The 13,707-nt window shown below is 61.9% G+C and overlaps 2 protein-coding genes across 2 annotated transcripts in view; one reads left to right on the top strand and one right to left on the bottom strand.

Moving 5' to 3' along the window:
* PRPF6 (pre-mRNA processing factor 6) overlaps positions 1-6,714 on the bottom strand; it is a 29,748-nt gene extending 23,034 nt beyond the window's left edge. Inside the window, exons 1-6 of the mRNA XM_037060123.1 lie at positions 6,644-6,714; positions 5,089-5,257; positions 4,118-4,236; positions 2,003-2,081; positions 1,493-1,669; positions 1,173-1,328 (exon numbers count right to left, since the gene is read on the bottom strand). Coding sequence (XP_036916018.1) covers positions 1,173-1,328; positions 1,493-1,669; positions 2,003-2,081; positions 4,118-4,236; positions 5,089-5,257; positions 6,644-6,714 — 771 coding nt within the window. The remainder of the gene's footprint in view (positions 1-1,172; positions 1,329-1,492; positions 1,670-2,002; positions 2,082-4,117; positions 4,237-5,088; positions 5,258-6,643) is intronic.
* Positions 6,715-8,316: 1,602 nt separating this feature from the next.
* On the top strand, positions 8,317-12,689 carry SAMD10 (sterile alpha motif domain containing 10). The gene is made up of 5 exons (XM_037060142.1): positions 8,317-8,539; positions 10,226-10,407; positions 10,482-10,653; positions 11,005-11,145; positions 11,338-12,689. The coding sequence occupies exons 1-5, from the start codon at positions 8,449-8,451 to the stop codon at positions 11,358-11,360; spliced, it is 609 nt and encodes a 202-aa protein (XP_036916037.1). The 5' UTR covers positions 8,317-8,448; the 3' UTR covers positions 11,361-12,689.
* The last annotated feature ends 1,018 nt before the right edge of the window (positions 12,690-13,707 follow it).

Here is a 13,707-nt window from a genome sequence, read left to right as displayed (position 1 = left end):
GTGGAAATGTGCCAACCCGACTCCTCCTCTTCAAAAATACATGAAAACCTCCACTGACACGTGCAGACAGAAGCATAAGGAGCCCCTCAGACAGGGTTCGTAATCCCGAAAAAGCAGAAACCACCTGAGAGCTCCACCCAGGCTCACCCAAGATCCACCCCACTCCACGCAGACGCACACCCAGCGCCGTGGACACCCACACGACTTTTCAGTCTGGGAACGGCCAGTCTGGGTGAGGTCTTTGCTCACCACGGAAAGTGCAAGCACAGTAAAAGATGGGTTTTAAAACCCTCCCCCTGTGGGATGCGGGATGCGGGATGCGGGATGCAGGATGCGGGATGCTGCGGGATGGGTGAAGAGACCGCGCATTCCTCTCTCTGCTCCTGAGCGCGTGAGAAACTGTTCCTCGGGCTGCCTACCAGGAAGCGGCAGTGCGCCCGCCCGGCGCTTGGTCCATGCACGCCGCCCTCCAGCACACACGGGATGGACAGAGACCGCTGTGTCCCTGGTTTCTGTGGGCATGATGGCTGTGTCCCTGTTTGCTGGTTCCTCTGACTTCACAGTGCTGTCTGCTGTGCAAAGGTTTCAAATGTGCATGGCATTGAATCTGAAAGCACCTTCCTGTGTGCGGCTGCCTCTCGTGTGCCCCGCGCCTACTGGGGACCCAGCCCACAACCCAGGCGTGTGCCCTGACTGGGAATGGAACCGGCGACCCTTTGGTTCTCAGGCCGGCACTCAGTCCACTGCGCCACACCGGCCAAGGCTTCCTGCCTGGTTTCCAATGTGCATGTCCTTGTTGGAAAGGGTCTCCACTTCCCCTGCATCTTCCTTCTAGGCCACGGGATGGACAGCGTGACCCCAGAGGGCCACACCACAATCGCCACAGGTGCCGGGAGAAGGAACGTGCACTGAACTGTTAGGTACAGAGGGTGGACACTAAGCCCCACTGACAGCTCTGCACCGGGGCAGCCCTTGGCCACCACACAGACCTGCCTGAGTGCAGGACCCGGCCCTCTGAGTGACAGGCAAGACAGCACCGCACCGCAGGTCTGCTTGCCTGGGGACGGAGCACTTCGAAGCAGGAACTTTCCACAGAGACGCATTGGCTCTACAACCAGAGACCCAAGACTACAATGTCACCTGTGGAACCAGCACATGACACAAGCCCTCACCTGGCTCAGCCGCATGTCCATAAGCGTGTTCCGTGCTTGGCCGATCTTCCTCATGTCTAGCTCACCTGTGCCAGGCGTCATCAACCCAGGTGTCATTCCACCTGGGTACGGGGTGTTCAGCCCCCCGGGATAAGGTGTGTTGAGGCCCCCGAATTGCTGGGGAGAGAAGGGACGCAGTGCTGGAAGACCCCTCTCCAGTCCCTGAGTGCACACAGCTGTACGGACAGGCTCAGCAGTAGCACGCCGGCCCCCCAGCCCCCGCCACACCCACCCATCTACAGCCGGACTGATGAGGCCTGTCCCACCGTCCTGCAACTCACGGTTTGTCGGGGATCCACTGACGTGTGGTTCTCTCCTGTCTGCAGGTGTTTGGCGAAGAAGCTGTCAGGAACAGGGGTCAGCTTCTCGTAGCGCGGGTTCCGCTGGCGCTTGTTCCTGGCGTCACCGACCTCAGGGATGCTCAGCCATTCTTCCTCTGTGACTTCCGCCAACTTCCTCTGGGGACACCGGGCACCATGTCAGCCCCTCAAAGTCCCAGGTGCTCCCCCCGCCCCAAGGCAGCCCCATGCTCAGACAGAGACAGCACTGCGATGCAGGGATGGTGATCTGCTTCACTCCAGCGTAAGCTGTTGGCGCCCAGAGGATGTGGCTTAGAAACGGGACGTAAACACAGGGAGACTCACAGGAGCCTGTGTACAGAGACCGCAGTGGGAGACCGAGGCCGGGCCCCCCTCCACCATCTGCGTTACAGGAAGTGTGGCACCAGTGCATGCCCCCCCTCCACCCCCCGTGGCCAGGCTCTCTGCAGCGGGCAGGCGGGCAGCTCTTACTTTGAGATCTGAGAACTGCTGTTGGATTTTGGGGCGCTCCATACGGTATTTCTCGATTTCTTCTTTCTCCCTTTGCTCCCTGGGAAGTGAGATGTGAGCACGCGTTAGACAGTCTGGATGTCCACCCTAAAACAAAGCCACTTCATCATGTCTCCACTACATCCTCAAAAAGGAGGGTGCTCCGCAGGCACAGCAGCTAAGTCATGTCGTGTCGATGCTGAGGTGATGTGGGACACTCCCCGCACTGGGACTCAACCGCCAACCAACAGGGACGCACAGGAACCCACCACGGTGCCAACGGACTGTCTCACTCCAACTCAGACTCTTGCGCTGCTTGAACCCGAACACAGCTGCTACTTCAAAACGCCACAAACCGGCCCCTCCACCTGGTGTGCATGCACTGGAGGCCCGTGCCAGCGCCTCGGCCCCATGGGCCAGGACCAGGGTTCAGGACCATTGCCGTGTAACTGGGTCCCAGGGCGGAGAGTCCCTGGGCTATTGCTGCCCGGGGACCGGTCCAGACACTGGGCCGGACTCTGAGGTTGTGTGCAATCTCAGAGTCACGGGCACTATGACAAATGAGAGTTGCCACGAACGAGCAACTCAAACTCCCTGACACCAAGGCCACAGTCTCCTCTGTATGGTGGGACTCTGGAGGTCCCAGGACAACCGCTGTGAGACCCAGAGAAAAAGCCCTCCAAGAGCAGCCGACACGGAGCAGCATCAGGTGTGCCTGCCAGGGGCTCTGGCCACAGACACTGCCCCTCCAGTGCCCGCCCCCCAGCAGCAGGGAACAGGACAGGGGAAGAACAGGTCCCACCACACAGTGACGCATCTCTTCAAAGCGCCAGCATCTCAGAAAGACAACGGAGCTGTAGGAGCCATAGGAGCCATAGGAGCTGTAGGAGCCATGTGGGGGCTGACGTGACAGTCGGGGCGAGCAGTGACCCAGCTGCGCCTGGGAGCAGCAGGGAAGGTGGACGTGGCCCGGCTATCAGGTGACAGAACAGGGGTTCACGTGGGAGTCTCCTCCACGTGGGAGAAGACTGCCTGGTGAGGAGGGTACCTGGACCCTTGTGACCCAGGGAGACCCTGTGCAGGTGTGGGAGGCTGTGTGCATGCGAGTGAGCAGCCCCGCCAGGCAGCGAGTTTGCCGCACTGCTCCCCCTGCTGGCTCGGAGTTGTCATAACCAAGCTTGAGAACCCGAGCTCCTTCCTAAAACCACTGGTGCATGCGCCAACATCGCTCAGCTTTCAAATGCACGACTTCCAGGAAGCTGGAATCAAATCCTCTTCCATTTTCACCTGTACTGAGTCTATGGGGGTGACACTGGCCAATGAAATCACACAGGCCTTCAGGGCACATGCCTAGGTTGCAGGCCAGTTCCCTGCAGGCCAACTCCCAGCAGGGGACGCATGAAAGGCAACCCTACATTGATGTTTCTCTCCCTCTCTCCTTTCCTTCCCCTCTAAAAGATAAATAAATAAATAAAAATCTTTAAAAAAAAAAGAAATCACACAGGCCTGAGTGAGCGGCTCTACCACACACCGCCTGCGCGTTACACCGTGCCCACCACCCAAGTGAAGTCTCCTTCCATTGCCGTCATTCTCATGAAACAATCCCGGGAAACTCTACAAATGCCACAGGAAGTCACAGCACGTGTGTTGTGACGGGCAAGAGGAGGAGGAAGGCGAACTGAAGCATCAGCTGCCACCACCTGGGCCTGTGAGCACACGCCACCCTCTTAGCCCACCCCCTGCTCAGTCTTGTTGCTCCAATGCTCCCTGAGAACACATTCTTTTATGTAAAATGCATAAAAAGCTTACAAAGATAACTTCCAAATCCCCCAAAACACATCGACCAACACCACCACCGCCATCCCGAGATAGGAACCCTGGCATGGAGTCAGGGTGACCCCCCCCAAGTCTGCAGGGTCCCTTAGCTCCCCTGCAGCTCCTGCCCAGCGTCCACCCAGCACAGACGAGGCCCAGGGGCCTTGAGGGGGCGCAGACACACGTGCTGCTCTGCAACTGTCCTCCACCTGTGGAACACGTCAAAACAAAGCCGGTCTTAGAAGTCGGACAAAGACCGTGAGGGGTAGGGGTTGCTTTTACCTTCGCTCCTTCCTCCTTTCATCCATCCTTTTATCCAGAGCTGCGTAGATGGCATCTGCTTCCTCGTCGTCCTTCTCGTAAGGCCCGCTTGAGAAGAGGCTCCCTGCATAGCCGTTAAACTATGGACCGAGCACAGGGCAGGCTCAGCTCCTGCTCCCACCAGCAGGCCCCAGGCACCACCAGCCACGGCACCTGCTCAGCAGGACTGTTGCACGAGACGAACCCAAACCAGGAACAACGAAATTGCTGTCAAGGGCAGGGCACGGAGGAGCTACCCCTCTGGAGCAGATTAAGGAGTCAAAGGCAATGAGGGGCCTGGGCCAGGCCTAAGCCAGACTGAGGACGCAGGTGGGAAACTGGTGGGAGCCGGCCACAGCTGCAGGCTCGCTAACAATGGGTCAGCATGCCCTTCCCGGTGGGAACTGTACTAAGGGCACACAGGACGGGGAGAGGCCTGTGACAGCAATGCAGGCATTCTCCCTATGCCCTTGTAAGATCTCTGCAAACGTGGTCACTTCAGAACAGAATTTTTAAACTCTTCTCCTCCGAGGAAAAACGCCTGACAACATGCCAGCGGCCGCTGGCTGGCTCCCTTCTATGGCCTCTTTAACTTCTTTTATTTTTGCGAGTTTACTTGAGTCAAACTGAAGACTCATGGCAGGGAGCAAGACCTCAAATGCCCCTCTGTAACTTTCAAATTAGACTTGGCCTTGTAATTTGAAACATTTTTTCCCCCAGGGGCTGAGACAAAACACAGAGCAAGGGCGCAACAGCTGCACAAACACCTGTCTGAAGAGACGACCAAGTGCACATTTCTTGATGTCTGCCCCATTCCCCTCTGTCCCTCAGCTATGGAAACCCCAGGGGCGGCTGCAACGGGAGCTGTACCAGCCTCCCACACAGCCCGCTGCTGACAGCCTGCGGGCTCACGGCCGCCCAGCCCTTGCAGATGGGCCAGGTCCCCAAGTCACCTCGTCATAGTTGGTGTCATTCAGGTCCTCATCGTCATCGTCTGCAGCCTGGCTCTTCTTCATCTGGTCCCCGACAGTCCTCTTGCCTGGGGGTGCATGTCGGTCATCCACAGGATCATTGGCATCCCGGGCAGGCCCAATGTCCGACCGTGTGGTGAAGCCGGTGGCACTGCAGGAGACCCCGAGAGGCTGGTTACCTGGGTAACCTACATCTGTGTTCTTCCCTCCACACCCATCACTTATGACACCTTTCCCCAACGTCCCCACAGATGCTGGTGGCAGCAAACCACTTGTGGCCCTGCTCTCCAGCATTTCCAGACTCTTCTCTTCGAGGGGACACCTTTTGACCCTCCCTGAGGGGTTACTCAGGCTTAGTTTCACAGACACATTCCCCAGGGCATCAGACCACCCTCCTTCCAAGTCCCAGCCCCCATCCCCAACAATCTCCTAACCTCCTGCAGCTGATCTGGGCTCTTACGGCTGATGGCAACCAAAGCAAACACGGTGGCATCAGCTTGGCCTCCCTCGCCCTCATTCCCCATCCCATCTCTCGCCAACCTCCTGACCACTCCTGCCCAGACCATGGCTCCCATCCGCTGGCCAGCGGAGCCGCCCCGGCCGCCAGCCTCCCCTGCTGGCCTGCAGCTCTGAGGCTCTGCCTCTTCAAGGGCTCCAGGAACCCCACTCCTGTCACCACCGGGGGTCCTGCTCACAGGCTCCTTGCTACTCCCTAACCCTGCCCATCCCTAAACACAGCTTCCCCCCTAAGCATGGCTCTAATGCTAGCACCCCACAGAGTGCCCCACAGCCTGCCAGGGTCCACGACTCCAAATCTGCTCCCCATTGTGAAGCTGCTCCTGCACCCGCCTCACCGCTCCTAGCCAACTGCAGGTCCTATGAGGACAGTTTCCAATAAGAGACCCACATGCACCGCACAGCTTCTAACACAAGACCCCTTCTAACACAAGGACAGAAACCCAGTCGTTTCCTTTATCACGTGAGTAACCAAACAAACGGGATGGTAATGACTGTTCGCTTATTCAATAGTTCATGGCAGTCATCTGTGGGACTGGGATGGCACACGACCCACCGGAGCTGACGGTTTGAACGAGCAGAGTAAGACCACGGACATCTCGGGAAAGGAGTGAGACCCTATGAGCTGCCACAGAGAAGAATTAAGGAAAAGGACGGATAATGCCCGTGGCGGGACGGGGGCGGGGGTCTCCTGGCCCGGGCGGCCACGATGCTCCCGCAGCAGACACCAAACCACCGGCACCGTTCCACTGCGCCCAGGCGGCAGGTGAAACCTGCACTGGGTAGAAACTAACCACAAAGAACAACTCTTCCTGCAAACACTGAACTAAACGGCTTCGCATCTTGCAGACACAATGGCCGTAGGTCCTCATCTGTCACACTCGCGTCGAGCAGTTTGGATGGTGTTGTCCGGGCCGGCGCCCTGCCCCTTTCTCGGGTGCGTGCCGCAGGGCCCGGGCTCCCGGGGGCCAGCTCCGCTCGCCCCCGTCCCCGTCCCTCCCGCGCCCGCCGCAAGACTCACCCTCGGCCCAGCCCCGGCACGTAGCCGAGCGGCGCAGGCATGCCCAGGAACGGCTTCTTCTTCTTGTTCATGGCGCAGGCGGCGACGAGGGCTGGGAAGGAAAGAGACGGAGGCCACGGCCGGAGGCAGAGGACCACAGAAGTCCGGAGCTTCGCAGCAGGAAAACGTCGCTAGTCCACCGTCACCCGCGCCCCGGAAGCAGAGCCCGCGGTCTGCACGAAGCCCCGCCCACCTCAGGGATTTCCTGGCGGAAGTTCCGTGACGTAACTTCCGGTCTCGGCTAAGGGGGCAGAGACCTGGCGAGCGCAAGAGCCACAGTGCCTACTTGTGGCACGGAGGTCGGGCGAGCGGCTGGAAGGGTCCAGGACTACTGCGTCCTGGGCGATCCCCGCGGGACCTCGAAATCGAGCCGAGGCGTCCCCGCTGCTTGCGTGTTCTCGATGCTTTTCAGGGACACCTGTTTCTCCCAGCCCCGCTGGCCGCCCTGCCTTAATGAGTCTCCCCGGCCCGGTCGGGCCCTAACGCCCGAGTGGGGCTGCACCGCCCCCTGGCTGCGCAGAGCTTGCGCTGGGGGGGCGGGGGTCGTGACTGTGGGCGTCCCGCCTGCGGGACTCCGTTGTGAGGACTGCTGCCCTGGCTCTCAGCACTCAGATGCGCACATAGGCCCCACCCACCCGTGGTGCCCTTAACCCTGCAGTGAGGGCGGGAGCTGCAGAGCTGATTGAGGACAGTAAACAAATGCCACAGATGTGTCTGGAGCAAGTCAGCACGTGGTGGGGGCGATCACAGCACGCGGGCGGACTCCGTGCAAGCCTCCCCGTGTGCGTTGGTGAGCACGCATGCAGGTCATCGTTGTGCTCTGGTTTTGGGCGGACAGGCATAACTGTCCTCTGTACAGTTCTGCACGGCCACGCGTGCCTTTGCTCACTTCGCTGTGGGACACCACGGGGCCCCCACGTGAACCTGGAGCGAGCACGCAGGCTCCAGGCAGAGCACTCAGCCAGTTTGTCCTTCGGCTGGACCTAAGGCCCACCCCAGCCCTTCTCCCCGGTGTTCGGGAGCAAGTACATCCCTCCTGCCTGCTGCAGCCTCCTTAAAGCCTCGGTCTCTTCCCTGTGCCCAGCCAAGACCCTTTCAATGCCAAGTGTTGGGCGCTGAGTCAGACCCGGGGCTTACCGAGGGGTGGGGACAGACCCTGGCGGCACTCCTGGAGTTCACAGCGTGGTGGGGCCAGAGGGGGTCAAATTGACTTCCGGGAGGCAAGTGCCCCCTTGAGGGAGACACCTATGGAAAAATCTGGAGAATGTGTGAATTAAAGGAGCAAATTGAGGTAGGAGAGGAGGAAAGTGGTTGGAAGAGGTCGGTTTGACCCTTGACCTGGGCCCCAGGGGTGAGAAGGTCCCAGGAGCAGGCAGGGTCCCCCAACCCAACACAAACACACACACGCACACACACAGAGGAGACCAGTATGTCCTTACTTCCCTGCCTCTGAGGCACCTGCGGACTCCTGGACCCCTGTCGGTGCACAGTCACTCGTCCTTGGAGCTGTGCCCAGGTGCGCACGGTGGCCCCTCGCCCCCGCAGACGCCCTTTACAGACGCGGTCCAGCGCGCCGCCGACACACCTCCAAGCTCCCGGAGCGCGCCCGGCACTCAGGGCTCAGCGGCAGGTGCCTCGCCGCGCAGACTCGCCGGGCGCGGGGACCGGCTCAGGCGCGGGGCCGGGTGGGGCGGGGCGGTGGCGCGCGTTCCCCGCCGGCCACAAGGGCCGCCCTGCGCCCGGCGAGGGGCGTGTGCGCGGGCCCCATGTTCACGGAGCTGAGGACCAAGCTGAGCCCCCCGCGAGGCCGCGCCGGGGCTGTGCGCGCCGGCTTTGGGGAGCGCCGGGATGTGGACGGTGAGCGGGGCTGGACTCGAGCGCGAGGATATCGCGGGCTGGGGGCTTGGGGACCGAGAGGGACTGGGGGCGGGACCTGGCGGACTTCGGGCGGCGGCGGCGGCGGGCCGAGTGGGGGGCGCGCCCTGGCCGAGCCGGGTTCCTGGTGTCTTTGTCCTGCACTGGGGGCAGCGGGTGGCGCGGCCTCAGGCCTTGGGGATGAAGGCACCCTAGGCTTGGGGGAGGTGACCGACCAGGGCTCCCATCTCCGGGCTGGCACCACCGTGCGGTCACCTATTTCTTCGCTCGGAAAAAATCCCTCCTCAGCCCTTCCGTTGGGGCCGAGAGTGGGGCCGAGAGGGGGTCCGAAGCCAGAGCCGGCCTCCACCGCCACCCGCCGCCCCCTTCCCATTTTCGACTGGAATTCTGACTTTGGGGCTGGGAGGAGGGAAGGACGGGCTTCTGGACGGAGATCCCACCCCAAGCGCGGGCCGGAAATGGGCGGGATCCTACTGGCTCCGGACAGGTGCGGCACTGGCGGAGGTGTCCAACTGGTTTTCCCGGAGCGATGTGCTCTTGCCCAGGCCCGGCCCCGCTGAGCGAGCGGAACGACCCAGGCGCCTGTTCCCTGAAAGGTGCTGGCTTAGAATAAGTCTTTTCCCACGGTACTAGAAGCCACCTCAAGGCGGCGGCCACACTCTGACCCCAGACCTCAAACTGGGAGTCACCCAGGGTCATCTGATAAAGGAGAATTGGGGGAATGGGGAGGAGGTACTGAGTCGATCGACTCTCAGGGGATGGGAGGTGGAGTAAGATGCAGGTTTCCCCCATCACTGAGACCAGGGCACAGGGCTGGCCCTACCCTCTTTAGGGAATGGCATAGAGGGTCTCACTTTCCTGGGGTGGGGGATGGTACCTGGCCTGGGAACCTGACCCTGGCTGCTGAGTCAGGGCCTGGATGCTGTAAAGATGGGGGCAAGCCTGGGCCCAGCTTCCAGGCTGGGCCCAGGGCTCTGCTGACTCGTGGGCATCACACAGAGCCTTCCACCACCAAAAACTTGATGAGCGTGATGAAGTTGGTGTGGGTGGAGAGAGAGCTCCCGGCATCACAGTGGGTCCCAGAGCACCTGTCCTGAGCTGGATGGGAACCGTCCTGGACCGGGCCCTGTGGGAGGTGGGGGGCAGGAATCCCAGGTGTCTGTGGTCCCGAGTTCAGGCTTCTGTCACAACCAGTGAGCACAGCTGGGCAGGGCCAAGCCTCAGCTGCAGCCACGGCTTCAGAGACTGGGCTCCATCTATGAGGGTGGGCAGGCAGAATGCCCTAGGGCCTCCCCGGCACACAGGACCTGGCAGGCAGTTCCCGTGTGTGCACTTTGATTTGGTGTGGCAAGGTCAAGGTCAGGGCAGGCCCAGGATAATGCCACCCCAACTGTAAGTCTTGCTTCCCTGGTGGGCATATCCGCTCTTGAGTCTCAGCACAGTCTATCCAGGCCCCTGGCACGCGGGCATCAGACTCAGAGGGGAAGGTATTCATTCTCCGTCTTTGAGCTGAAGACAGCGCTTGCCGCTTCCTGCTGCCTGTAGGGGCTCGGGAGCCCCTAGCTGGGGAAGAGGCTCCGTCCTCAGTGGAGGGGAGACGGGCCGAGCAGGGAGAGGAGCCTCTGGCCTTGCCCCTGACCACTCTGACGGAGCACCCCTGCTCCACAGCCACTGCCCACTTCAGCTTCTGCCGCACCCTCCTGGACCACACAGTGTCGGCGGAGAGCATCCCCTGCCACCTGCCCAGGACCCCAGGCCCCAGCCTCACCTGGCATGATTCCCGCAGCCAGAGGGCAGCTGGCGGCCGGCCAGTCAAGCTCCTGCAGCAGCCTGGCACCGAGGCTGCCCAGGTACCCAGCCACCATGCCCAGCTGGGCCCCTGCCTGCCCCACCCCTCACTGCATCTGCCGCCCTCCCCCCGCAGGGCCGGCCGTCCTCTGACCGCTGCGGCCTATACCACACGAGTCCCTCGCTGGGGGGCCTGACGAGGCCTGTGGTCCTGTGGAGCCAGCAGGACGTCTGCAAGTGGCTCAAGAAGCACTGTCCCCACAACTACCTCGTCTACGTGGAGGCCTTCTCCCAGCACGCCATCACCGGTGCCGTGGGCTGGGCGCGGGGCGGGGCTGGGGCCCTGGGGGGAGCCCCTGTCCTCTCCAGCTTCCCTCCCCGACTCTCCTTCTGGCCAGGCCTCTGTAGGGTCTGCTTGTTTTCGTCTGGCTTCTCTGGGCTCGGTCTCCGTCCATCCTTGCCTCTCCCCATCTCCCCTCGTTTCTCAGAATCGACCTGTGTCTCTGCCTCCCCCCTCCCATCTCTCTCTTCCCCTCTCCTCTTTCTCTCTGTCTCAGCCTCTGTGCCAGCCCCCCACTTTGCTTTCTCCCCCTCTCTGCTTTGGCCCCTGTTGCCCGTCCAAGGGTGACCTCGGCTGGACCCCTCTCCCCTCACTCCAGGCCGGGCACTGCTGCGGCTGAACTCGGAGAAGCTGCAGCGCATGGGGCTGGCACAGGAGGCCCAGCAGCAGGAGGTGCTGCAGCAGGTGCTGCGCCTGCAGGTGCGCGAGGAGGGGCGGAGCCTGCAGCTGCTCAGCCAAGGTCAGTGAGAGTAGCCAGGAGTGCCTGAGAGGCTGGGAGAGGCCTGGAGAGCTGGGCTGCAAGGCCCCCGATTGCAAGGTGGACAGGTGGACCTCGGGTGGTGGCTGTGGGACCCCAGGAAGGGCTGTCCTGCCCCCGTGGCAGTGTGGATGGTGCCAGGGGTACCTTTCTCCCTCACCTGTCCACCCGCAGCTTCCTTTGGACACATGGCCTAGTGCTGCCCGAGGCCAGAGCCCCAGACCCCAGCACTGTGACCAGAGCCCATGGCAAAGATGAGGCACAGCTCCTTTCGAACCTTCAGGGGTGCCCAGGGCCGAGCCCGGCCCAGTGGACAGGTGGGACCAGGCTTGCCTGCTCCAGCCACCTCTGGTGGTGCACTCCCAGCTGTGCCAGGGGTTGGGCGGGTGGAGGCTCTGGAGATGTGGGCCTGCCTCCAGGACCTGAGCTCCGGCCCACCCCGGGGTGCTGCCGGCAGCATTCTGGGCAGCCACCTGGAGCCAGAGCAGGGTTTGGATGCTGCCCCCTCAGACTCACAGGGGGTATGTATTTATATTCCCTTCACCCCTGTCTTTCGGGCATCCTGTCCTCTCCTAGCGCCAGAGGTCTGTCTGTCTGCCCACCTGTCCAGTTCCGTGCCCTCCCCCTGCCCACCGAAGACTGCCCACAGAGGTGGGGTAAACTGCCCAGCTCCCTTTGCTGGGTGCCCACCCCCTGCCTGGGCCCAGCATCCACCCAGCCAGGCACCCTGCCCGGCACCGTCCCTCCTTAGGTATGGGACACTCACCATGCCTGCAGCTGTTCACCAAGGAGAGGCAGGTCCAGGACTGCCTGAGCACACAGGACCTAGTGCTGTACAGTAGGGACCCAGCACACAGTGCCAGGCCGGGCTGCGTCCTGGCGTTGGGTTTGGGGGACCTTCCCTACTCTCAGGCTCACGGAGGCCACCCTGGGGGCACATCAGTGGGTGGGCATGCCCACTGCCCCTTGCCCAGGAAAACCCAGGTTCTCACAAGAGACAGGCAGGCCACTCCTGCCCCCGGAGCCCTGGCTGGTGGCTGGCTGCTGACCACCATCTCCAGGAGCCCGAGGGCCTGAGGCCAGGGCCAGGGCAGCCCAGTAGGGAGACAGGGAGGGCGGTCCTGCAGTCTCCTCCCTCGTGCTCCCCCTCCTGCCACTCCCTAGGGGGCTCAGAAAACCTCAGGGACCAATGAGGCCGAGCCCCATCCCCTCTTTGTGCCGTGAGCTGGCCCCAGCACAGGAGGTAGGCTGTTTTGGGTCCCGAGTGGAATTTGGATACATGGCCTAGTGCCCCCCGGCTTCCAGTGAGCCCCGCGGGAAGCCCCCTTGTCCTGTCTGACTGCCCCGAGTTCCCCCCTTGTGCCATCGCGATGACGTCGCCCTTTCCAGGGGGCCCTCCTCTGCCCCCTCCTCCCTCCTTTGTCTTGCCCCTGCTCCCACACTGAGCTCCTGTTTTGTCTCCTTGTTTTGCGTTCACTTTTTATATTCTGATAAAAAAGACCAGAAATAAACCTGATTCTCAAGTGCCCCAGGGTGGTGTCCGGCTCCAGTCAGCTGGCTTGTGGGAGAGGCCAAGCAGCCTGGAGGGGCCCTGAGTCTGGGAGATAAGGGTGCCAAGCCCAGCTGCCTCCTACGGAGGCCACCAGGGGGCAGTGATGCCACATCCTGGCTGGGTGCCTGTTTCACCCAGGAGTGGGGGGCGGGGCGGAAGCAGATGCTGGGCTCAGACCCCAGGACTGCACCAACACAGGGTGACAGACGCCTGGGGCTGCCGCGCCAAGTGACAACCGGGAGGCTTCACCCCCCAGAAACCGATCGTCTCCCGGTTCTGCAGGCCACAAGTCTGAAATCTGGCAGGGCCACCCGCCCGCTGCCCGCTCCCTGCCCTGGTGGCTACCTGGGTTCACGGACTCACCACTGTGTCCGGGAAAGTCGTCACGCTGCCTTCTGTCTGCCTCAGATCTCCCTCTTTACAGGACATTTGTCACTGGATTTAGGGCCCACCTGGATAATGCAGGATCATCTCATCTCAAGACCCTTAATCATCTCCGAAAAGACGCTTTTCCCAAACAGGGTCTCATTGCCACATTCCAGGGATTTGCCATGGCATCTTTTGGGGACTCCCATGTCGTCTGCCACCGGGTAGGACCCTGACACAGGTGTGTTCGCAGCAACAGACACAAACAGTAACACAGACACCCAGCGGCCTTGTGTGAGACTGACTGCCAGGCACGCTGCAGCTGGGGCCCACCTCTGGTGGATCCAGAGAAGCCCCGTGCCCCGTGCCCAGGCCCCTGGAGACTAAGGGACGGACAAGCACACGCTCACCCAGCACAGGGCACGGACACCCCAACGCTGCTGTCCGAAGAGCGTGCCGCCTGACCCACGCCTGCGGCAGCGACACATCACAGCCCTGGGCGTGCAGACTTACAAGGGGAAGGCTGAGAGTTCTGGGTGTGCTCTGGGCGAAGGGCCTTCCCTCTTCCTCCCAGGGTCACACATCTCTTCTCAGTGACGGGCCCCCCACTGAGTGTCCTCCCCTGC

The sequence above is a fragment of the Sturnira hondurensis genome, unplaced genomic scaffold, assembly GCF_014824575.4.
Source record: "Sturnira hondurensis isolate 20B ecotype Veracruz unplaced genomic scaffold, ASM1482457v3 Scaffold0011378, whole genome shotgun sequence".
NCBI lineage: Eukaryota > Metazoa > Chordata > Mammalia > Chiroptera > Phyllostomidae > Sturnira > Sturnira hondurensis.
The sequence above is the reverse complement of the archived record's forward strand: the minus strand, read 5'-3'. Positions and strand labels throughout refer to the sequence as shown.

Excerpts from the sequence above, each read along its gene's own strand:
- SAMD10 (XM_037060142.1), top strand. The coding sequence starts at position 8,449 with ATGTTCACGGAGCTGAGGACCAAGCTGAGCCCCCCGCGAGGCCGCGCC. Across the intron at positions 10,654-11,004 it reads CTCCCAGCACGCCATCACCG|GCCGGGCACTGCTGCGGCTG; the intron begins GTGCCGTGGGCT and ends CCCTCACTCCAG. Across the intron at positions 11,146-11,337 it reads CCTGCAGCTGCTCAGCCAAG|CTTCCTTTGGACACATGGCC; the intron begins GTCAGTGAGAGT and ends GTCCACCCGCAG.